This window comes from Numenius arquata, chromosome W (assembly GCF_964106895.1).
Source record: "Numenius arquata chromosome W, bNumArq3.hap1.1, whole genome shotgun sequence".
Classification (NCBI taxonomy): Eukaryota; Metazoa; Chordata; class Aves; order Charadriiformes; family Scolopacidae; genus Numenius; species Numenius arquata.
In genome coordinates, this window is record NC_133615.1 from 28,627,036 (window position 1) to 28,652,243 (window position 25,208).

The following is a 25,208-nucleotide window of genomic DNA, read 5'->3' on the forward strand; positions in this document are numbered from 1 at the left end:
CTGCTTTCACATAAATCAATAGGAAAAATATTCATTAGTTTCAAGTGGAGCGGGAGCAGACCCAGGAATTGTTTTCACTCTTTCTTCAGAGAGAAATCCTCACTCAAGCACCTACCCTCACAATGTCCTGTATTATCTGTTGATAAATAGATGGAGGGAACTTTTGTGATGTAAAGGTGCAGACCTCATCCTATTTTGTATCAGTATAAACCTGGGATGACTCTATTATCATGGCAATTAGAAGAATTACTCTAGATTAAAAATTATGCGAGAAGAGTTTTCGGTCCAGAGCATCAGGACAGTGGTGTCTTTACCACCTCTCCAGCTGCCTGGTCAATGCCTGTAGCATAACTCTGGAACCACATCTCTCTGGAACCACTCGCTTAACAACCTCTGCAGATGTTTGTCCCCAGCTGCCCATGGGTTGCCTCCTGTTAATTCCTCTGGTATGTAGGTCACAGATGCTGCATCCACCTGCTAGGCTGCTGACCACTGGCCTGGGCTCAGCTGTGATTTACTGTCTCTTTTCCCCTTCCTGCAGCCTTCTCCAGCCAGGAGGACAGTTAAACACAGCCAAGCTGGGGAGGGGAAAGCTCTTCTGGTGTGTGAGGAGGGGAGAAGGGGACAAAGGAAGAGGCAAAGATTCCCTTTGATTTGGAATAAAAATGAATAGGGAAAAATTGAAGGAAAAATGGAATTTGTCTAGCAGGAAGAGAATAAAAAAAAAGTTCACAATAGCACCGGGGGTACATATTGACTTTACATGGCCCATGCAAATGGCAGGCTGGGTTGTACCAGGTGTCCAGTGAGGCACATGACACCCAGTGGAGGACAGAAATTTCTAGGCCCTCAAGTTAAAAAAAAAAATCACGTGGATACGATGGGAAGTCCATGGTGCCAACCTATGAGAAGAAAATAGGCAGGGAAGAAAGCAGAGCCTTGCAGTCAGTGTGCTGGATGGAATACGGGTACATTGGAATGTGATTCCTGAGTTGGCCCTGTATTACCTAAGGCAAGTAATTTGGTCTCTCTCATTCAGAAGATGTTACTCTGGAAAATGGGATTAATGGTACTTCCCTCCTGCACACAAATCCAGCACAGAGTACAAGAGGGCCACATTTTACCACCAAATGGATGAAGTACCTAGATGCACTGTCACTGCCTGCAAATGTTCCTTTTTCATCTGCTCCAGAGAAGGCAGCCAAAGTCATCTGGCAGTATTGTGTTTGCCTGCTGCAGGGATCACCTCTACCTTCCTCTGAAATATCTGGCAGAGAATGAGTTACCTGAACCTGATCTTGTCTTGCAGGTCCTTGTTAATTGTAGCCTAAGGAAAAGTAGCTATGCCAGAGGCATCCATTTCAGGGCTTCATCAGGAGCCCAGCTCCCTGCAGAGTCACATTTTCTCAGAGGCCTAGCATCTGAGTTAGATATCTAAGTAGGATGATGTGGGTTCAGTTAAAGTTCACTCACACAGCTAAGATGTACATGCATCTGGAGCAACAGTGTGTGCCAATAGCGACCTTGAGAGCAGGGGAGGAATGAGAAACATAAGTTACACATCCTGAAGCTCATCCTGACAAAAACAGAACACAGCCTGGGAACCGAAACTTGTCCTGGTAGCAGAGTACCTGTTATTGTGAAAAGCTCAGTAGAAGGTACAAAAATATTTTTGTAAGTCCATGATTGGGCATTATGAGGGGAGTGGGTTTGTGTCTTAGTGTATATAAGTTTCTCTGTGTAGCAATAAAGGAGGTCGGATTTGGATTCGCTTACTGCATGACCTACGAGTCCGTGATTTCTTCATACGCCACAAATGGCGCCCGAACAGGGTTAAAGATTCAGCACGATGGTGATCAAGGACCGGTGGCGTACCCCCGTGAGCTGGACGGAAGACATTGATCACCAAGGAGCTCCTATATACTCATCGCTGCATGATATAAGGTTAGCACAGCAAGGGGCCGGGGAAGGTATTATTATAATGGGGCAGTCTGCGACGAAAGTGCAGCAGATACATAAAGCACTTTTAATGAAAATCGTTAAGGAACAAGGATTAAAGTTACAGCCTCTTAAGCTTGTACAGCTTTTAGTATGGATTCGGGATCATTGTCCGTGGTATCCCCCCAACGGGTCTTATGATCTTTCTGACTGGCAGAAAGTGGGAGAATGCTTGCAAGCACGACTAATTATTGATAGTGATGTTAATCCTGATAATATCGTAACGTTGTGTGTCATATATACGGCGTTAAGAACATTCCTCCCTACCAATAAAGTGTCTGCTAACTCAGATTTTCCACCTCCGCTGGCTGATTTATTAACTTTAGAGGATACAGCTCCTGCTAGTTCAGACCCTGATGCTGAGCCTGTGATTCAACTCAGCAGCTGCAATTGCCAGTAGCTGCTACAGTAGAAGCAGCCGATGACTTAGACTCACCGATACCTGAGGATCCCTTCGATCCAGGTCCTATTGACTCTGATCAAGAGCCTGATTTGTACCCGCCTTTAACTCCGGTTAAAGCTATGGTGGCTTCTGCACCAACTGCGGAACAGATCTTACAAAATACTAAATGAATGACTGTTAGTTGTGCCTCCATTATGCGTCCGCCGCCTTATGCTCCTTCTCTAGACGTGCCTCCTAATGATTCTCACAATAAGGCAAGAAGGGATTTTGTGGAAGAGTGTAGAAAAAGGGCTCCTGCCGTGCATGGCATGGGGGGGCCACGCGGCTGCCCCCGCGGAATCAACATCGAGAGATTTCAGAACTGTCATTTGCGAGTATCCGACAGGGAGCACAAGAGCCTTACATAGAATTCATAGACCACTTGCAAACAGCTATTTCTCGACAGATTGAACTTCCAGCAGCTGCTGAACTTTTATTAATGCAATTAGCAGTGGAAAATGCTAACACTGAATGCCGCAGGGCTTTAGACCCTATACGTGGCAAGGCCACCACTTTGAATGAACTTATTAAAGCGTGTCAGCATGTAGGAACGGAAGAGTGCAGGTTTGAGATGTTAGCGACGGCATTGGCTCAACAACTAACCATGGCTCGTGCTGCTATTAAATGTTTTTCGTGCGGGCAGGACGGACACATGAGAAAGGATTGCCCAAAACGAAGGGGAGAAAGGGATAAGACTCTGAATGAATTATGTCCTCGGTGCCAGAAAGGATATCATTGGAGCAATCAATGTCACTCTAAATATGATAAAAATGGTAATCCCTTACCCTCTCCGCGGTCGGGAAACGCCAGGAGGGGCGCACGGTCCAGTGCCCCATGCAATCCCAACAGGGCCCAATGGCAGATGCTGCAATTAGCAGCACAGCAGGGGAATGGACAAGCAATGCAGGCATCATCCCCCGCCGTGCCACCCCCGGAAGTGCCGGGTTGGACGTGGCAACTGTCGCCACAACAAACGTAAATGATACTTCTGTGCACCTGATATCGATGGGACTGCAAGGGCCGCTGCCTTTTAATGGACATGTTTTGTTACTGGGCCGGTCTTCTACTACAAAGATGGGTTTGTTTGTTTTACCTGGGATTATTGATAGTGACTATCGGGGAGAAATTAAAATCATGGTATGGACTCCGAATCCTCCCTGTACCATACCAGCAGGTGAACGCATTGCTCAATTAATACCTCTCCCTAATTTGTCTCCTTTAACAGACGACACTGCTGCATCGGCACCGATCCGTGGAGCTGGAGGTTTCGGGAGTACAGGATCCCCACAGATTTATTGGACTCAGCAGATCACGACTCAACAACCCTTTCTTACTTGTCGACTTAATGGTAAAGATTTTTCAGGGTTGGTAGATACTGGAGCGGATATTTCTATCATCCGTAAATCTGACTGGTCGCCTGAATGGCCTGTTGTGGACACGGCTGCTTTAATTACTGGGGTTGGAGGAACTCAGCTTCCTCAACAATCGCTACAATCCCTGCTGGTTGAAGGACCGGATGGGAAAATAGCTAAATTGAAACCATACATTCTACCAGTACCCTGTACATTATGGGGCCGTGACTTGATTTCACAATGGGGTTTGCTTTTAATGACACATTTTTGACTGGGGTCGCTGATGTCCAACCACGGCTCAAACTTACGTGGTTAACCAATTCCCCTGTTTGGGTTGATCAGTGGCCCCTCAGAGGTGAGCGGTTGGAGCGAGCGCGAGAGCTGGTTGCAGAACAATTGCAGTTAGGACATATTGTCCCTTCTACAAGCCCATGGAATATTCCAATTTTTGTAATACCTAAGAAATCGGGCAAATGGCGATTATTGCAGGATCTACGGGCAGTTAATGCTGTTATAGCTCCAATGGGTGCGCTGCAATTGGGACTGCCGAATCCTGCAATGATACCACAATCTTGGAATCTTCTTGTCATTGATTTAAAGGATTGTTTCTTTACAATTTTTCTGCATCCTGATGATTGTCCACATTTTGCCTTTTCTGTAACTACATTGAATGAGTTACAAAAATTATTGGGAACCATTAATTGGTTACGACCTTTATTGGGGATTTCTACAGAATTATTATCTCCCCTGTTTGACCTTTTGAAAGGCGATTCTGATTTGTCATCCCCAAGATCGATTACCAGGGAAGCTTCACAAGCATTGCAGATTGTGGCAGAAAGGGTTAATACAGCCTTTGCATCCAGGTATGATTTAAATTTACCTGTTCGTCTATTTTTAATCCCTAATTCTTTCCAGCCGTATGTGCTTATTGGCCAATGGGATGAAAAGGAACAACAGCTATTTGTACTAGAATGGATTTTCCTTCCTCATTCATTTTCAAAACCTGTAACTACTTTGCTTGAGATGTTTGTGAGATTAATTTCTACAGGTCGACTGCAATGCCAGCAACTTCGAGGAACCGATCCGGATTTCATTCATATGTACATCACGAAGGAAGATTTTACGGTAATGCTTCGTGAGAGTTTATCTTTACAGGCAGCTTTTGCGGACTACCTTGGCAAAATCCTTTATACTCTGCTGAAGCACCATCTGCTTAACTCCCTAAAAGATGTTCCTCTACAGCCTCTTTTTTTGCAGCAATCTTCGCCAATCCCTAATGCCCGAGTGGTATTCATTGACGGCTCTGGAAGAACGGGCAAAGCTGCTGTTGTCTGGCAAGAGGCCACACGTGGGTGGCAACACTCTGTTGTTTTTCAGTCAGGTTCTACTCAATTGGTTGAGCTTGCAGCTGCCATCCATGCATTCAGTTTATTTGCTGATGAACCCCTTAATGTTTCACTGACTCTGCCTATGTCTTTGGTATTATACGAAGATTAGAAAAATCCTTTTTAAAGGAAGTTGCAAATCAGGACTTGTTTGATCTCCTCTCCAGGTTGTATATATTGATTTCACGGAGAGCTCATTCTTATTTTGTGTCTCATTTACGTTCTCACGCTACATTACCTGCACCTATGGTTAAAGGTAATGCTGTTGCCGATTCTTTTACTATGACTGTTGTGGTACCTAAGAAACTTCAACAGGCTCAACTCTCCCATGAATTTTATCATCAGAACGCCAAGGCACTCTCCAAGGATTTCCAGCTCACACTGCAGCAGGCACGAGAAATTGTCTCTGCCTGTCCAGATTGCCAGCATCTCCTGCCGCTTCCTGCACAGACTGGATCTAATCCTCGTGGATTGCAGCCCAATGAACTATGGCAAACTGATGTTACTCATATTTCTGCCTTTGGAGTTTTTCACTTTGTACATGTTACTGTTGACACCTTTTCTGGGTTTATTGTTGCTTCTGCACACAGGGGCGAAAAGGCTAAAGATGTCTGTCGCCATTGGCTTCATGCAATTGCTGCTTTAGGTATTCCACAGAAAATTAAGACTGATAATGGGCCAGGCTATGTCACCAGACAGACAAAAACCTTTTTAGCCTAGTGGGGTATCCTGCACATTACAGGTATTCCCCATTCTCCGACTGGTCAAGCAATTATAGAGCGTTCTCATCTTACTCTGAAAAATATGCTTCATAAACAAAAAAGGGGGAATCCCCTGGGTATCACACCTCAGGAACAATTAGATAAAGCCACTTATGTTCTAAATTTTTTGAATCTTACTCATGCTGACAATTTGACTGCTAATCGACGGCGATATGGTTTGCCGGATCAGACAAATATGAAGCCTATCGTATTTTACAAAGACTTACAATCAGGACAATGGATGGGTCCAGTACCCTTGTTGTCATGGGGACGTGGTTATGGTTGTGTTTCTTTATCCACAGGCCCATACTGGTTACCTGCGAAAAATATCAAGCCTGCCAACACTATACAGAAAGACACAGAATCTGTTGAAGACATCTCTCACAGCGAAGATAAAGAGGAAGATTCTAATCTTCCTCAGGTTTAATCATGTCGCATGTGTCTCACGTTATCATATGTATGTTATGTTATGTAGCTCAGTAACTAGAGCTTATGTCTATTGGGCGCATGTTTTAGACCTGCCTCTGTTTAGGCCTCTCACGTGGTGGGATCTGGTGTCACCTTTAAGTAATAATGACACGAGATGGATGAGAGGAGTTTGACTACCACCATCTTGCGACGATCTTAACAATTCCTTTGAGACAAGCCAGATATTTTATAGTGACTTACATGTGTGTCACATGGGCCAATGTTACTAGGCCCGAGAATCAATCTCCTTATATAAATTTTACTACTCGGTTACATCTTATTGGATTAAAACTAAATGGCAAAACTAATTACACTATGGTCACTCTGCCAAGTCCAAGCAATACCGAGGAGGAGGGTATTATCCCATATTTGTCCTCTTTTCCAGCATGCAACCTGCAAAATTGCAAGATCTACAACAATTGGCTCGGAGACCGTGTCTGAGGTTGTATCCTCAAAGACAAAATTTCTCATTTGGGTTTGTTATTGACTGGGGTCCGCATGGCATCTTTTGGAATCAAAAATACAATTCTTTAGCATTATTTTTTAGTGAGGATAATGCGAGCCTAATTTGGCATGATGGGAAATGGCAGGACCTTTGATTCTAAGGACAATCATTCTAGCATTAAAACAGATCTATGGAGATTAGTTTTGCCGGGTTTAACACGAACTGTACATCAGTTGTATATGCAGAAAAATATTACCTTAATCAGTCTGATGGGTTTTGCATTGTGCTAACATAACTGTGTGTACTACTCACCCATATGTATTCGCATTAGCTTGTAATCTTAATGTAACCTTTAATGATAGTTTGTATTCATTAGAAGCACAATCCTTTTCTGTAAGAATTGTATTACACATGTTGATTTAGCATTAGGAAATTATATGACTATTGTTCTTTTAGAAGATGACCAGAAGTATGGATACCTGTTAATTTTACACGTGAATGGGAAGGGCAAGATGGTATAGGTTATTTAGTTAGACTTCTTAAGGATGAAGTTGAAAATACCAAAAAGAGGGTTAAGTGCTTTCTTGAGTGATTAACTTTTGCTATAGTACATGATTACAGGCCCTTGAAGATGCTTTGCTCTTTTTGCTTAATTTTCTTTCTTTTGGGGTTCCTAGGTTCAGTTATTAATTATACGCGTGGTATTCAGTGTCAGGTTGTGATGACCCTTGCTTTGATTTCTATTCTAACTAATAAAGGACGGGGAGATGTGGGTTCAGTTAAAGTTCACTCACACAGCTAAGATGTACGTGCATCTGGAGCAACAGTGTGTGCCAGTAGCGACCTTGAGAGCAGGGGAGGAATGAGAAACATAAGTTACACATCCTGAAGCTCATCCTGACAAAAACAGAACACAGCCTGGGAACCGAAACTTGTCCTGGTAGCAGAGTACCTGTTATTGTGAAAAGCTCAGTAGAAGGTAGAAAATATTTTTGTAAGTCCATGATTGGGCATTACGAGGGGAGTGGGTTTGTGTCTTAGTGTATATAAGTTTCTCTGTGTAGCAATAAAGGGTCGATTTAGATTCGCTTACTGCATGACCTACGAGTCCGTGATTTCTTCATACGCCATAGGATAACTGAAGTGCAACACTGCTTTAAATAGCAGATGTGTTTTCCCAGTGTACTTAAATCATACTGTTTTGGGAAGCCAGGATTGTATGTCTGCATATATCTGCTCATCCATTTTAGTATTATCGAGCATGCTTTCATGAACTTAAAAGCATTTCTGCCAAAAGCTGCCATTTTATCCAGTGACCACTCCAAAGACACCCCCAATGATGCATGGGGCAGCAGGGGCCTGGCCAAATGGAGCAGAGAGCCATCTCCCCCGTTCAACCCAGTCTGAGTGGCCTCTAGCAGAGGAGGGCCAGAAAGGTATTTGTGCCCTTACAAACCTTTTACAGAGCCAGATGGTACTGACATGGGGCAGAGAACTGTGGAGGAAGAAGAAGCTATGGATGTGGACCTGGGGAACAGCACTGATGACATCCTCGCACTGGTGGACAGAAAACCATGGGAAGAGTAAACGGAGCAGCCAGTACACAGCTCCTGAGGAGGACGAGCGGGTGACGTCCGCGTGCTGTCTTTGTGTATACCATATATGGAACATGTTGTGAAAACTATGATAAGGTAGTAGCAGTGGGAAAGTACCGATGTGTTTTGTGAGACTAAGGAATGGAATAATACTAGCTGTGTGTTGAAAGATATATGAAGAGCTTTGTGATGCTAATAAAGGTCTTCGCTTCACTCTCCGGCAGAGTCCGTGGCGCTAATTGCCACAAATGGTGCCCCCCGTGTGAGGAGCGATTATCCGAGTCAAAAGAGACTGGCCGGTGGCAAGCCCCACAGAACTGAAGTGCTGCTGAAAGGAAGCAGGAGCCGGCTTAAATCATCTCTTCTGGGAGAGAGAGGTGAGCCGTGGGGGACTATGGGGAATAATCCATCTAGTGAAGAAAAAATCGGTGCTTAAATTGATGGAGGATCTTTTACAAAAACATGGTGTTGCAGTTGACCCACATTCGTTAAAACTACTCTTGAAATGGGTATCTGTGATGTGCCCGGGGTAGACGCTGCTTCCATTTTCACCACAAAGGTATGGGATGAAGCTGGTGTGAAACTTTGGGATAGAGCCACACGTTCAGACAAGTTGGCGGGGGAGCTTTTAACTCCTTGGAGAAAGATCCTAGAAATGCTTAAAAAACAGGAAGACGCTAGGCGCACAGAGGGAGGTGAGCACTGCGGTCCAAAAACGGAGTCGCCCACTCCCACAGCTGCTTTGCTGTGCCAAGACCCGGAAGATCAGCCTGAGGACCCTTTTGACCTGGGAGAAATTGATCCCAATAAAGAACCCAATCTGTTCCCCCCCGACCCACACGATAATTGGAGAAAGGTTCGGCAGGAAGCATTAGCAGCTGGGGAATTAGCTGTAGCAGGAAAAATTGTTGCACCAGTAATTTATGAAGAGAATCAGGTCCCGAAATGGGAAGGTCTGAATTTTAGTATTATTAAGGAACTCCGAAGGGGAGTGCTTGATTATGGTTTGTCATCGCCGTACTCTACCTCCATGTTGGGTTCCATTATGAAATCATATACTCTGACCCCCCATGATTGTAAAACCCTTGCGCAGCTTATCCTCACTGGTACACAGTATACTTTATGGGAGGCTGCGTGGAGGTGTCTCTTAGAAATGCGGCACCCAGAGTATGTGGACCAGGGTCCACGTGACCCTGCTTTTGCCATGACGATGGAACATCTAACAGGGACGGGTAACTTCCAACCACCCCATCGCCAAGCTCGAGAAATACCACGAGGCGTGCTCGATGATGTTAAAAATCTGGCCTATTGAGCATTCTTAGAAGTCCCCAATGTGGGAAAACCGCAGAAGTCCTTTACGGAAATCAAACAAGGCGCGAAAGAATCCTACATGAGTTTTATAGATCAGCTGCGAGAAAGCTTAGATAAACAAGTACCCAATGAGCAAGCCCAAAATATTATTTTGCTAAAATTGGCGGTAGAAAATGCTAATACAGACTGCCAGCGTGCATTGCGTCCTTTAGAAAACCCTAACCTCATTCAAATGATAGAAGCATGTAACCGGATAGGATCACTGGAGCATAAGTTTGAGGCTATGGCAGCAGCCTTTGCTACAATGAAAGTTGGCAATCAAACATGCTTTGGCTGCCAGCAGCCAGGGAATATTCCAAAGAATGTTAAGAAACATTGCCATAATGCACAAAAGCCTAAACTTTCAAATATCTGTCCGCGATGTAAGAAGGGTAGGCACTATGCGAACCAATGCCGCTCGAAATATGATAAGGATGGCAAGCCATTATCGGGAAACCGCCAGCGGAGTGCGCCTGCCTGGGACCGCGCCAGGACATAAATGGCTCCAGGATCATCGCCTCTTCAAACCCTTCCAGCCTGTGTGCAAGAACCTGCGGCACTGCTGGAGTGGACCTGGCAGCCACCGAATCAGTAACTCTTACAGATTCCTCCGTCTCCCTGATACCTACTGGTGTCCATGGGCCATTAGGTGGGGGTAAAAGTGCCCTGCTTTTAGGCTGATCTTCCACCACATTACAGGGTCTGTTTGTTCTCCCTGGTGTCATCGACTTGGACTACACGGGGGAAATAAAAATCATGGCCTGGACTCCGACACCACCATGCACCGTTCCCCGGGCTGCCCGCATTGCGCAACTTGTTTACTTTACTGCTTGTCCCCCTAAAACTAGCCAGACAGAAAGGGGGGACTCGGGGTTTGGTTCCACCGGGCATCCACAGATTTTGTGGACACACTGATTCAGAGAATGAATGGTTAAAGGTCGTTAGTGTAGATTTAGTACAGCTTGGCAAAGAACAGAGCTCGGAGCCCAGGAGCCCAGCAGTCCAAGATAAGGAACTGGCCTTGTGTATAAGATAGCAGGAACAGCCTGCATGCTAAGGAGGAACCCAATTGTCTGGGTAAAGTGTCCATCTGGTCGGGACCAGTTTCGCTGTTTGGGGTCCAGCCAGCCCAGCATTCTAAGCCAAAGGTAAAAGTACACGGTAAAGAAGGCTATGAGTCTTCCTCAAGAAGACCCTGGCCCACGACCACTGGGCGATAGTACGCATGCGGCAAGGGGAGGAGACTTATGATAATGAGTTCCTAGAAATAATTAGAATAGTAATGCTTTTTCTTAGAATTAATTATAATAACCCAGCCCACATTAATGAATATGTATGCTTTTTATCATAAATAGATGCTTGTTTTACGAGCCAGTGTGCAAGTTAGGAGGAGAAATCCCCCTTGCACCCGGCACCGCAATAAACATACCTGCTTTATAACTCTATTCGAGTTGTAGGGTTTGTTTCCGCGCATCAATTTGGCACCCCAGATGGGACCCCCTCTGTCCGGCTGCGGGACCTGCTGAGGACGGGACTCCTCTGGGCGCCCCCGAGATTTCTCGGGAGGACTCCCCCACTCATCCAGATCACCGCGGGGACAGACAAGGACCATCTACTGCGGACCAGGTATGTTTAGGGTTTTCTTAAGGGGGACCTGTAAGTCGTGAGGAGACGTCCTACGCGTGGTAAAGAGTCAGTGTACTCGCCCCAGGGTATGCTCAAGCTTGGGCTAACGGTTGGGTTATGCTTGTGTGGGATCCCTCGGTTTTGTTTTTTGTGTTAGTGTGTGGAATTGTAATACTGTTGGTTACTTGTTGTATTTGTCATAAGGTACCACTACCATGTTATTGTCTAATATAAGGTGGAAATTATTGTATGAGTGAAATGAGTGATTGAGACGCGGCACTGCTGCGGAGCGAGTGCGGAGTTCCAATCCGTGGTTCCGTGTTCTCCGCGAGGAGAGCGGCCGGAGACGAAGGAAGCATATGACAGACTGTAAAGAAACATTGTGTGAACCAAATATTGAGAATATTGAGTGGCAGTGTCTTGGACATTCGGATAACGTTTGTGATCCTATTTTTATCTTAAAGTGTTTTGCTTGTAATACGGAGGTTTGGGTAGATCAGGAGGACGATTTTTGGTGTCCACAGTGTGTTAGCTGGACTGAGTGGGAAAAGATCGAGCGGGCGGGAGAGTTGAAACAAGTAATCTGTGGAGACATAGCCTACCCCTGGAGATAAAGGTAGTGACAGGGATATAGCTGTACCATTTCCCGGGAGGGAAAACAGGAATAACACCCAGGTGACACACGGAGATCAGGGTCACCTTTTAACCAAGGGGGTAGGGAGGACATAAAATGGGCAATAATCAAGGAGGCGAGATACTGAAAAAGAGTCCCCTAGGGTGTATTTTAGCACACTGGAAGGAGATAGGAGGCTCACCGGGTGGCAGCGTGGACAAGAAAACCTTAATTAAATATTGTAATCAATGGTGGCCCCTTTACAAGTTAGATGATCAGGAGAAATGGCCCTTTAACGGGACCCTTAATTACAATACTATATTACAATTAATGCTATTCCTTAGAAGGGAAGGAAAGTGGGATGAAGTCACATATGCGGACATGTTTTTCACCCTTCGGAACCACCCCAAATATCAGCAGGACTGTGGACTAGTGGCTCCACAAGACCCAATAGTGTAATAAGAAAGAAGGAAAAGGAAAGTTGAAGAGATGTTGCAGCAAGTGATATCCGGAGAGAGTTGAGGCTGGCAGAAAGCAGAGAAGCGTGGAGAGTGTTAAGACGGAAGGAAAGATAAGTGAGAGTTAGTAGCGGCGCTACAAGAGAGTAAAGGATTTGGAGATGTGAGACCTAAAAGTCCTCTGTGAAGGGAAAGATACAGGTCCAGGCAAAGGGGGACTGACAGGGACCTGGGGAATCTACCCTAGCGGATCCACTGGTTACTCTAAGGCTAGGGAAAAAGCAACAAGAAATAGAATTTTTGGTAGATACAGGAGCAACATTCTCGGTCTTGAATCAAGCCCTGACCCCTATTGATACTGATTTTGTAACAGTAAAGGGAGCCACTGGCCAGAGTGAAAAGGCATATTTTCTCAAACCTCTTAGGTTCAAATTGGGAAAACAATTGGGGATACACAAATTCTTATATATGCCAAGCTCCCCGAAACCCCTGCTAGGGCGAGATTTATTAGAACAATTGGGAGCAGAAATTAAATTCAAAAAAGGAAAAATAGAACTTCGGATAAGAGAAGATCAACTAATTGAAGTACTAAGTTTGGCCCTGATAGGAACTCCCATTACTCCAGGAGTGCCTGAGGAGATTAAAGACCAAATTTATCTGGGGGTATGGGCCTCGGGAGTGCCGGGGAGAGCAAAAAGTGCTTCCCCTATAGTGATAAAACCTCAACAAAGAGCACGACCGGTGAGAGTCAAACAGTATCCCCTCAGGATAGAGGATAGGAAGGGGATCCGACAAACTATAGACCAGTTTATCGAGTATGGGCTGCTGAAAGAATGTGAATCCGAGTATAACACTCCAATATTACCTGTCAAAAAGCCGGATGGTAGCTAACGCATAGTACAGGATCTCAGGGCTATCAACAAAATTGTTGAGGATTTACATCCGATAGTAGCAAATCCATACACTCTCCTAACTAAATTGGTACCTGAATTGGCATGGTTTACCGTCTTGGACCTAAAGGATGCCTTTTTCTGCTTGCCTCTGTGCCCAGAGAGCCAACTTTTATTTGCATTCAAATGGGAAAACCCAGAATCTGGGAGGAAAACACAGCTTACATGGACTGTGCTACCACAGGGCTTTAAAAAAAGTCCAACACTTTTTGGAAATCAGCTAGCCAAAGACTTAGAACAGTGGAAACGCCCGCCTGGGACAGGAGTGGTATTGCAGTATGTGGACGATATGTTACTCGCCACTGACACCAGAAACACATGCCTAGAATGGACTGTGAGCCTGCTAAATTTTCTTGGACTTAATGGCTATAAAGTTTCTCCACAGAAGGCAGAGATAGCCCAGCAGCAAGTGACCTATCTGGGATATGAAATAACCACAGGCCAACGGACACTAGGGAAGGAGAGGAAAGAGGCCATTTGCCAGACACCTCGACCACAGACGCCTAAGGAACTTCGGACCTTTCTAGGAATGACAGGATGGTGTCGTCTCTGGATATATAACTACGGACTCTTGGTAAAGCCGCTATACGAGTTATTAAAATCTAACTCAAAGAATATTGTGTGGAATAAGGAAGCGGACAGAGCCTTCCATCAGTTAAAAAAGAGGTTAATGGAAGCACCTGCCCTGGGATTACCCGATACTGCTAAACCTTTCTGGTTGTTTTCCTATGAAAAGCAAGGAATGGCCTTAGGAGTCCTAGCTCAGAATCTGGGACCCTATCGAAGGGCGGTGGCATACTTCTCCAAACAGCTCAACAGAGTAAGTAAAGGGTGGCCTAGCTGTCTCCGAGCAGTGGCAGCAGTGGTAATAAACATCCAAGAGGCCCATAAGTTCACCCTAGGCCAGAAAATCACAGTTATGGTATCACATACCGACTCAGCAGTACTGGAAGTAAAAGGGGGGCATTGGCTTTCACCTCAGAGGTTTCTTAAGTACCAGGCTATCCTGATAGAGCAAGATGATGTAGAAATAACAGTAACTAATATTGTCAATCCAGCCTCTTTCCTCAGCGGAACCAAAGGAGAATCGGTGACCCATGACTGCTTGGAAACAATCAAGGCTGTGTACTTCAGTCGACCAGACCTGAAAGAAGAACCATTGGAAGATGCAGAGGGTTCCTGGTTCACCGACGGGAGCAGCTTCATTCAACAGGGGATACGCAAAGCTGGCTATGCGGTAACCACCACAGAGAAGGTAATAGAGTCCAAAGCCCTGGCCCCAAATACATCAGCCCAAAAGGCTGAGATAATAGAGAAAAGATGAATCAATTAATCAAAATGCAGATTGTGAAGCTAGGCCAGGAAGCTAACTTGGCCTGGCCTCAGTCATTACCATTAGCCCTTCTCAGGATAAGAACAAAACACAGAACCAAAGAAGGTTTGAGCCCCTTTGAAAAAACAGCTCCGAGGAGTAGAAAAACTGGTTCTGGGAACAAGAGCTCGTGGGCTGGATGGACCAGTACACGAGATCGAACCTGGGGAATATGTATATGTCAAGTCTTTTACAGATTCACCACTGAAGCCAAAGTGGGAAGGTCCCTTCCAGGTACTGCTGACCACTCACACAGCCATAAAGATTAAGGAACAAGCTGCTTGGATCCATTGAACTCGAGTCAAGAGAGCTCCAGAACCCCAATGGACATCAACGCAGGCTGGACCCCTGAAACTTCGCCTCCAACGAAAAGATGGACATTAATGACATTAATAGTCGTCAACATGCCAGGACTTTGTATTTCAGGGGGAGGGACATGGGATATGAATACATATTCACGAAATCTGGAAACATTAGTAAGGGCTACTAATCTGTCAGATTGTTGGGTATGTACTACCCTACCCAAAGGAGAAATGAAATTGCCTCTATATGGGGTGGCAGCAAGCAATTGGAACTGTGCCAATGGAACCTGGCCGAAATTTGGGGCAAGAAGGGGAAATGAGTTGAACGGGTGAGTACGATGATAATATCTACCCCTTAGGACCCAGATTTGATTTACAAGTGTTGAAAGAAGTGCTTGTTGTGTTAATTAGCAGTAACAATTGTACCTGGGAACACGGGGAATATAGACGCAGGGGGCCGGTGAATAGGACAATAGCCTGGGGATGGAGCAAGTTCAGAGCTAAAACTCAGATTTTGCATCAGACTGCGCAAGATGACACCACATTCGAGTTTTCAGACCTTTGGGAAAAGTTAACCTCGTGGTTACCTAACCTGGCTTGGCTTAAACAACTGTTTATCCTTCTAGTAGCAATACTTGTGTTAGGAATCTTAGTGTGTGCATTAGCTAGATGTCTTATGTGTTGTACCGGGGGACCAAAGATGAATACATCCAATGGAAGAAGCATCAGCTCCGTGAACGAGTGGAGTCAGGGAAGTATTTTAGAAATCAGATGGAGAAGGAAAGTGTGTTATAGGCAATTGTAAAAGAATTTACAAAGGTGAAAGAAAAGGGGGGACTTGATTTGGAGAATGAATGGTTAAAGGTCATTAGTGTAGATTTAGTACAGCTTGGCAAAGAACAGAGCTCGGGGCCCAGGAGCCCAGCATTCCAAGATAAGGAACTGGCCTTGTGTATAAGATAGCAGGAACAGCCTGCATGCTAAGGAGGAATCCAATTGTCTGGGTAAAGTGTCCATCTGGTCGGGACCAGTTTCGCTGTTTGGGGTCCAGCCAGCCCAGCATTCTAAGCCAAAGGTAAAAGTACATGGTGAAGAAGACTATGAGTCTTCCTCCAGAAGACCCCAGCCCACGACCACCGGGCGACAGTACGCATGCGGCAAGGGGAGGAGACTTATGATAATGAGTTCCTAGAAATAATTAGAATAGTAACGCCTTTTCGTAGAATTAATTATAATAACCCAGCCCACATTAATGAATATGTATGCTTTTTATCATAAATAGATGCTTGTTTTACAAGCCAGTGTGCAAGTTAGGAGGAGAAATCCCCCTTGCACCCGGCGCCGCAATAGACATACCTGCTTTATAACTCTATTCGAGTTGTAGGGTTTGTTTCCGCGCGTCAACACCCTGTTACTACCAGTCAGCCGGTGATGAAATGCAAGCTGTTGTTGCAGCAAAAAGGCTACATCTGTTTAGACAGGATTTTAGATACTGGGGCTAATGTCACAGTCATTTCAAAGGATCGACAGCCTACAGACTGGCCATTAACTCAAATGGGTAAAAAGTTAATGGGCATAGGTGGACATGCCATACCCTTTCAGAGTAAACATTTAATTCAAATTGAAGGTCTTGAAGGCTGCGTGGCCTCGGTTCGCCCCTTTGTGCTCGCCACGCCTATTACCTTATGGGGTCACGATTGTATGAGTCAGTGGGGAGTAAATATTGGGTCAAATTTTTCTTGGGGGCCACTGCAGTGCAACCCACCTTAAAACTTACATGGAAAACCAACAATCCGGTCTGGGTGGAGCAGTGGCCCCTGGCTAGTGAAAAGTTGCGCCACCTTAATGAATTAGTGGAAGAACAATTAAAGGAGGGACATATTGTCCCAACTACTAGTCCGTGGAATTCACCTGTTTTTGTTGTTCAGAAAAAGAGTGGGAAATGGCGTTTATTGCATGATCTGCGCAGAATAAATGATGCAATGGAAGACATGGGCACGTTACAACCCGGTATGCCATCACCCACCATGATCCCCCAAAATTGGTGCCTCACCATTATCGATTTGAAAGATTGTTTTTTTACTATTCCCCTACACCCAGACGATGCACCAAAATTCACATTCTCGGTGCCGTCACTTAACGTAAGTGAACCTTACAGGTGCTATCATTGGACAGTCCTCCCTCAAGGAATGAAAAATAGTCCCACCATATGCCAATGGTTTGTAGCTAAAGCCCTGTCTCCTGTTAGGAAAGCCTTTCCTGATGTTGTACTTTATCGTTATATGGATGATATTCTTGTTGCAGCGCAAGCTCAACAGACTATGCAGGACGTGCTTAAGATGTTATATCAGCAAGTACAAACTGCAGGGTTACAGATAGCCCCCGAAAAAATACAACAAACAGCACCTTGGAATTACTTAGGGTGGCAAATTATGGAACAAAAGATTGTTCCGCAACAGGTAAAGTTGCAAGTAACTGTGAAAACCTTAAATGATCTGCAGAAGCTCCTGGGGGCAATAAATTGGATCCGTCCACTGTTAGGTATACCCAATCACGAACTGAGCCCCCTGTTCTCCCTTCTTAAGGGAGACCCGGCGCTTTTGTCACCAAGAAGCCTGACTTTGGAGGCTCAAGCCACCTTAGAAAAGGTCTCCCGGGCTATAGAGAATCGCCAGGCAAATAGAATATACCCAGAGGTGTCCTTTCAACTGCTCATAAAAAATCCCACTTCACAGCCATATGCCTTAATTTTTCAATGGGATGAGAATCGACCGGACCCTCTGGCCATTATTGAATGGGTTTTCCTCCCACACCAACTGCAGAAAACAGTTGTAATCCGACTGGAGTGTTTTGCCATGCTAATAATAAAGGCCAGACAGTGTCTGTTGGCGCTAGTGGGACAAGAGGTCTCTCACATTATTTTGTCAATGGATACTCAGGTACTGCAACAGCTTCTTCAAACTTCAGTTCTTTTCCAGACAGCAACAATGGAATTTCCAGGGGAATTAAGCATACATAGCCCAAGCCATAAACTGCTTCAACAAGACTTTACGCTATATGAACTCCCCAAAGTTAGTCATGTGCCTCTTCAGGCTATAACTGTCTTTACAGATGGCTCTGGCAAAACTGGCCGATCTGTTATAGTATGGCAAAACCCTGAGACGAAAACTTGGGTTTCAGATGTCTGTCAGGTTGAGGGCTCTCCGCAGATCATTGAGCTTGCCACTGTAGTTCAAGTTTTTCAAAAATGGAAAACCCCTGTAAATATAATTACTGACTCTGCCTATGTGGCCGGGCTAGTGCCACACTTAGAAAATGCTTGCTTGAAAGAAACTTCTAACCCATTGTTGTATTCACTGTTATGGCAATTGTTATGCTTACTAAATGATAGAAAACATCCCTATTTTATTATGCACATCCACGCGCATACCACACTTCCAGGACCGTTGATAGAAGGAAACCGCCGTGCGGACGCTTTGACTCTTGCGGCGCAAATAACACCGCAAGCAGTCGAACAGGTACCTTCTTCCATCAAAACGCAAGGGCGCTACAGAAGACATTCTCCCTCACCTCGTCACAGGCAAAAAACATTGTTACTGCTTGCCCGGATTGTCAGCGCTTTCACCCCTCTCCGCCAGCTGCAGGCATTAACCCGAGGGGTCTTACCACCCTGGAGCTGTGGCAGACAGATGTGACTCATTTCCCTGAGTTTGGTCGTCTGAAATATATCCATGTCTCTGTGGATACGTTTTCTGGGGCCATACATGCCACTTGTCATACTGGGGAAAAGGTCCGAGACGTTATTAAACACTTTTTGCTTGCCTTTGCAGCCCTTGGCGTCCCACACACAGTAAAGATGGATAATGGCCCTGCATATATATCTCAAAGACTGAAATTATTTTTCCAAGACTGGGGCGTCAAACATACCACTGGTATTCCTCACTCCCCGACTGGTCAAGCCATCGTCAAATGATCTCATGGCACCTTGAAATGCTTGCTAACTAAACAAAAAGGGGGAATTGCGGACATGGTAATGCCTCCACAGGAACGCCTGACTAAAGCCCTATATGTATTTAATTTTTTAAATTTATCTGTTAATATGGAATCTGCAATCAGTCACCATTATGCGTCCTTACGGGCAGACAGGGACCCTGTAGAAGGCAAAGCGCAGGTGTTAATTCGTAATCTTGAGTCTGGGGCTATAGAAGGTCCATTTCCATTGATAACCTGGGGGAGAGGGTATGCTTGTGTTTCCACAGATAACGGACCACGGTGGGTTCCAGCAAGGTGTGTTCGTCCATACCGACAACATTTGAATCAGAAGGATTGAATGAGCCTGCTCTCCTGGTTCAGGTTATCTGCTCGTGCATTAACATCCTTGCGAAAGCTGGGGTGTTGGCTCGCAAAGCAGAGCAATGCTACTTCGGTAGCGCTTTCTGGGCTATTGTTAGACGTAGACTCGGTACGGCATGCAACTCTACAAAATAGAGCTGCCATAGATTTTTTGCCTCTCGCGCATGGTCACGGGTGTAAAGATTTCAATGGTATGTGTTGTATGAATCTATCTGACCATTCTGAATCAATACATAAGAGCATACAGCAGATCATGTCAAATGTGCAGCGTTTAAGAGTATCTGAAGGGTGTGGATGGTTAAATGATCTTTTTAATGATTGGGGTCTAACGGGTTGGATGCAATCAGCCTTACAAATTGTGCTTTTCTGTATCATAATCTTTTTGTGTATTATGATTTGTACTCCTTGCTTGTTACAGTGTGTACAGCGTTTGATTAACAAAACACTAGCTGCTGCTTTTATTGTAAATAAAGAAGGGGGAGTTGTGGAGGAAGAAGAAGCTATGGATGTGGACCTGGGGAACAGCACTGATGACATCCTCGCACTGGTGGACAGAAAACCATGGGAAGAGTAAACGGAGCAGCCAGTACACAGCTCCTGAGGAGGACGAGCGGGTGACGTCCGCGTGCTGTCTTTGTGTATACCATATATGGAACATGTTGTGAAAACTATGATAAGGTAGTAGCAGTGGGAAAGTACCGATGTGTTTTGTGAGACTAAGGAATGGAATAATACTAGCTGTGTGTTGAAAGATATATGAAGAGCTTTGTGATGCTAATAAACGTCTTCACTCTCCGGCAGAGTCCGTGGCGCTAATTGCCACAGAGAACTAACATGAGCTGAATTCAGGGCCAATTTTATACAAAACTCTAATGCTAGTTGTGTTTGGATTTGACAGCAATGGCTTAGACCCCATAGGAAATGTCTTGCATGGATAAACACATAACCACGGTTTGGTTACTGCTAGATGCAGGTATTGCACCTCTGAAGGAGATGTCCTCTCCTACCCCAGATGGCATGGCTGAGTTTGCTCCCATTCTTTAACCGATTTAATGGAGAAATCACTGGTTCCTCCTCTGCCCAGTTGTTCTTCTGCTCATGTGTGCTTTGTGCCATTCTAGGTGCTACCCCTGTTCCAGTGAACATGCATAGAGCCAGTGTCTATACTTACTGCCTGTGCATAGGCACCATACGCTCCAAACTGGATGGCCATGGGGTTAAACATGCCCATCTGTCCTGCCATTTGCTGCATGCGTCTCATTGTACGCTCCTTATCTGTATCTGCAAACTTCACCACCAGGCTTGAAGAGGCTCCCTGCAGGACAGGAGACAAAAGGAGACACACAACTGAATTAGCCAGGTACACACTGGCTCATGCAATCCATACAACTAACACAAATTTTGTAGTGTGGGATCCAGCTTATGTTGATTTTTTCCACACAACTTCTCAGGCCTTTTGAGTTGGACCTTTGCAAGAGGCTGAGAGCATGAGGAAGGAAGGAAAGGACCCTGGAGGGTGAACAACTGAGGCCAGCAGCCCAGTTCCTAATTTCCTCCAAAATTCAAACTTCCAGGCTGTCATTAATGTTCTCTCTGCAAAAGTTGTTGCCTTATTCTTTCAACATATAGAAAATCTTCTGGCCCATTAGGTTGTCCTCATCAGAGGACAAAGATCTGGACTCAGTGCAGCAAAATGTAGAAGGTTTTCCTGGATGAATGTGGTAGGATTTATGAACTGATTTATTTTGATGGAATGTGTTAGCTTTGTGCATGCCAGACTCCTTGAGCTGGATCACCCTTGCACACTGCCATGTCTTCTAACCCCCATGCCCCATAAGAAATCCCTGTCCAGCCTTGGAGACAGGATACAGTATGCTGGGTGGGGTGTACGTCTCATCACCAAGCAGAATCTCTTCAGCACTGTTAAATTAGGGGAGCAAAAATAGTACCTCATGGACCCGTTTCATCTCCATGAACATTTAGTATTACAATTTTCTAGGCGAGTTTTACAGTGTTTGGGTTATGTCTGCAGTCAACACTGGTGCAGAACTGGCTGCGGAAGTCTGTGAAAAATGTAGAGCTTTTGGGAATGAAAGAAATCCCTCTCCTCCCAAAAATGAGATGAAAGGTCAGTACCTGCAATTCTTAAATTTCTGATAGGAGGCAGAGATGGGAAGAAATAGATCTGCTTAGGAAGGAAGACACTGATATTTTTTTGGCTGGCTCCAAGGACATCCTAACTTCATGGGTTGGTTGATTCCTCACAGCACAGTGTTGCATTTAGTGAATGGATAAACTTGGTAAGAGATGAATCCCCTTTTGTTCTAGCCAAACCTCAGAGATTAGAGGGGCTAGGGGTGGCTGGACTTATCTTTTAATAATAGGCCAATTATTGCCATAACTATAAGCCTGACACCAGATGCACGAACAGTCTATCTGCTATAGGTCCAGCCGCTTTCAAAAAGAAGCAGTCAGATGCAGTACAGTTTATTCTTATGCAACATTTACAGATTCTTTAAGATTGCTGGTGATAAATGCACTAAGCTGCAGGATAGCTATATAGCTTTAAAGATATTTCCCAGGTAAGCACTCAGTGAGGCCGAAATCGCAACTCTTACCAAAAGGCATCCCTTCTGGGAGGGGCGAGGAGGACAAAGGCGGACAAACCCGTCAATCTGTCCCTGCGATTTGGCGTCAGATTCTCGTCCCCAACTTTAGGCATGAAATTGGAGTAATATACTCCTATTTTGGGCTGAGTGGGTGGGATTGCGGTCAAGCCATTGTTCTTTATGGTTGCACTGTCAGCATTTGTGTATCTCTTGCGAGGAGTTGTAATATTTCCTGTGGGAACTGGGAGAATGGGACTGTGCAGCCTCCACCTTGCTTCTCATCCCCCCTCGGAGCTCGTGGGAACACAAATCACTGGATCTTCACCCAGTCTCTGTGTCTGTTTTCAGCACCAGGTGTTCATCAGTGATATTGAGCTATTGTTTTGTGCATGCAACACACAGTCTCCCCAGAGGAAGAGGAGTGCAGGGGAGGGGGGATCCAGCAGCATCCCTGACAGCGGGCAGACAGTTGCCTCAGGAGCTGGGCTGCCACCGAGCCTGGGGAGATGGGCAAGTGAGCTGTCAGGAGACTAACAAAGAGCAACTGAAATCATCATGCTCCCCTGGTATGCTTCCCTTTTGACACACTGGTATTTGCTGATGGAAATACAGTCAGTGGGGAAATTGCCAGCTCAGCCTCTGGCCATGGCAGTAGAGGCAGACCAGCTTCATGTCAGAGGATCTGGGCTGTTGCGGGGCCCTTGTTTTTCTACCTCTGTGGGATTGCCTGGGATTACACAGGGGGAGTTTTATTAACTGGTTTACGCACACCCCTATATAGTTGTAACCAGAAAGAAAATAGTCTTAGTGAAAGCAGAGTTGCTCTGCTGCAAATTGGGAACAGTGTAGTAAACCACAACTATGGATGTACATATATAAATCCAAGCTATGCATATTCAATAGCCTCTCCAGATCCTCAGTTATGAATAAAGACTTGAGGAATTAACTTGCTAAAAAAAACCCAACAAACAATCTAAGGCCATACAATGAGCGATGTTCCCCTGGATTAGCAGCCTGTTCTGAGAGGAAGTGATTTTCATTGACAAAGAATCTTTCTTTATGACCTGTTAGTCTCTCTCTAATAAATCTATAATCCACTCAAACAATGTGGTGAGGAGCAAGGGAGTGAAAGTACCTCAGGAAAACAAAGGGACAGAGAGATTGTCGTGGTTTGGGCCAGACTGGCCAATGAGACAAAAGACAGATACTCTCCCCCACCTCTCAAAAACTCCAAGGAGAGTGTAAGAAAAATTAAGATATTGTTTTTGCAAAGGAACAGTTTGGCTAGTTTTTGCAGAAGAACTTCTTGGCTGGCTTGCATTGAGGTATAGTTAGGGAATTATTAACAACACAAAGGCTTCCCAGGGACATGCAAGAATGCTCATCCCTTAGACAAAGGAGAAATCAGTCCATGCCAGAACAGGAGGATGAATGTTTGACTGAGACCAGCAAACTTGAGCAATATTACTAAAGAAGGGACTAAATAAATAAATGAAGTAATTGATATAGGCAGAGTGATGGGGAGAAGTAAACAGGCTCACTGCCTGAGCCATTGTCATTGGGCAAGGAGCGTTTCTCACAAGAGGAGGGATAGAGATAAAGAGATTTATGAGTTTAGAAGGAACTAAACTACTTTAATGAAAATATTAATAAAATAATAAAAAGGAAATAATGAAATATATACAATATATACAGAACCAGTATCGAGCTCCCAGGATGATGATCACATCACCATCAGACACTGAGGAAGTCCCCAACTGGACTCAGCGATGGCGGGAACTGGATTCCAGATCTTGAGTCAGGAATGCACAGATGAGGATCAAACAGAGTCCTCCTTGGATGCCAGCCATTGATGAAAGAGACCTGACCCCTTTGATCCCTCAGCTTTTATACTGAGCATGAGGCAGATGGGATGGAATACCTTGTTGGTCCTTCTTGGATCACCTGTCCTGTCCGCTCCTCCCTGAAGGTGGGACCCCTCTACGCTTTTCTGCTTCTGACCCTCCAGCGGGGCAAATAATGAAATTAGCTGACCTTGGTTGTTATAGCAATAAGTATAAGCAAGAGCCTCTCTGCATACCATTCCTTGGCATTAACTATAAACATAGGTCTTATCACTCTGAGAACGAACAGTTTCTGCACAATATGCTGTTATTTTCAGAGAGTTAGAAGAGGCCTAGCTAAAAAGTAAAATTACTGAACAGAAAATTGGTTCTGTTTTACCTCAAACCAGGATAGAGATGAATGCACTATTCAAGGGTGGAGAGAAGTCTTCAGAAGTTATGAGAGCAAAACAGAAAGCAAGGGCGAGGGGGGGGGAACCTAGTCAAAATTCCCCTGCCTTTCTGCTCAAGGCTACTTTTCATTTTTTTAAATCTCATGATGTAGTTATTGATCCTTCCCCAAATCAAACTCTTAATTGCAGCTCATCGACAAATGAATGTTTTAATACATACATTTCCCACTAATCATCACCTGAACTAGTCCTTAATTAGATTTCAACACTCATTTAATTAACCCTGATCCAAGAGACTGTTTGGTAACCTGATTTAAACCTATTTGCAGCTGTATTGGAGAGAGGCACTGGTCCATAGCAGATTGGGCTGTTCAGAGCTGCTGTTGTGGTTTGCAGAGCAGAGGCTGCAGCATGATGGGCACGATGCAGCATGGATGAGTATTCATCTCTAAAAATGGGTTTTGAAGATGTGACCTGCTCTAGTTAGCAAGACAGAGAAGTGTAAATAAGTTGGTGTCTTCTTCCTTTCCTCTTTCTATTTCTATTTGCCCTGGAAGTCTTGGGGCTAGAGAACTGCCTCAGGAAATTGTGATGCTTCACACGGTTGAAAACCAAGCTATTATTGTAGATGGCATCATGAAAACATGGGTAACCTCCACGTGAAGTTCTTGCCCCTGGAGTGTTCTTCCCTCCTAATGCGAGTTGTAGTGACTGCACAGCAGCCGTTTGACCCAATGGGGTCTAAGACTGCCTCTTATGAGATGTTTTTCTAGGTTGCCTGTCACAGCAGGACTTCAGGTCTCTTTGAACATCACTATCATATACATAGGTCAGAAAGGCCATTGGCAAACAGAAGCAAGTTAGAGCACACACTACAAAGAAAGAGGAGAAAA

The 25,208-nt window shown here is 44.9% G+C and overlaps 1 protein-coding gene across 48 annotated transcripts in view; it reads right to left on the reverse strand.

The window, feature by feature from the left end:
• The window catches only part of LOC141476573 (CUGBP Elav-like family member 4), an 800,950-nt gene that overhangs the window by 109,063 nt on the left and 666,679 nt on the right, over positions 1–25,208 (reverse strand). For 30 of the 48 annotated variants that reach the window (XM_074165334.1, XM_074165310.1, XM_074165326.1 and 27 more), the window contains one exon: positions 20,642–20,785. In XM_074165334.1, coding sequence (XP_074021435.1) covers positions 20,642–20,785 — 144 coding nt within the window. The remainder of the gene's footprint in view (positions 1–20,641; positions 20,786–25,208) is intronic. The other 18 variants (XM_074165331.1, XM_074165308.1, XM_074165333.1 and 15 more) reach the window with 1 other exon arrangement.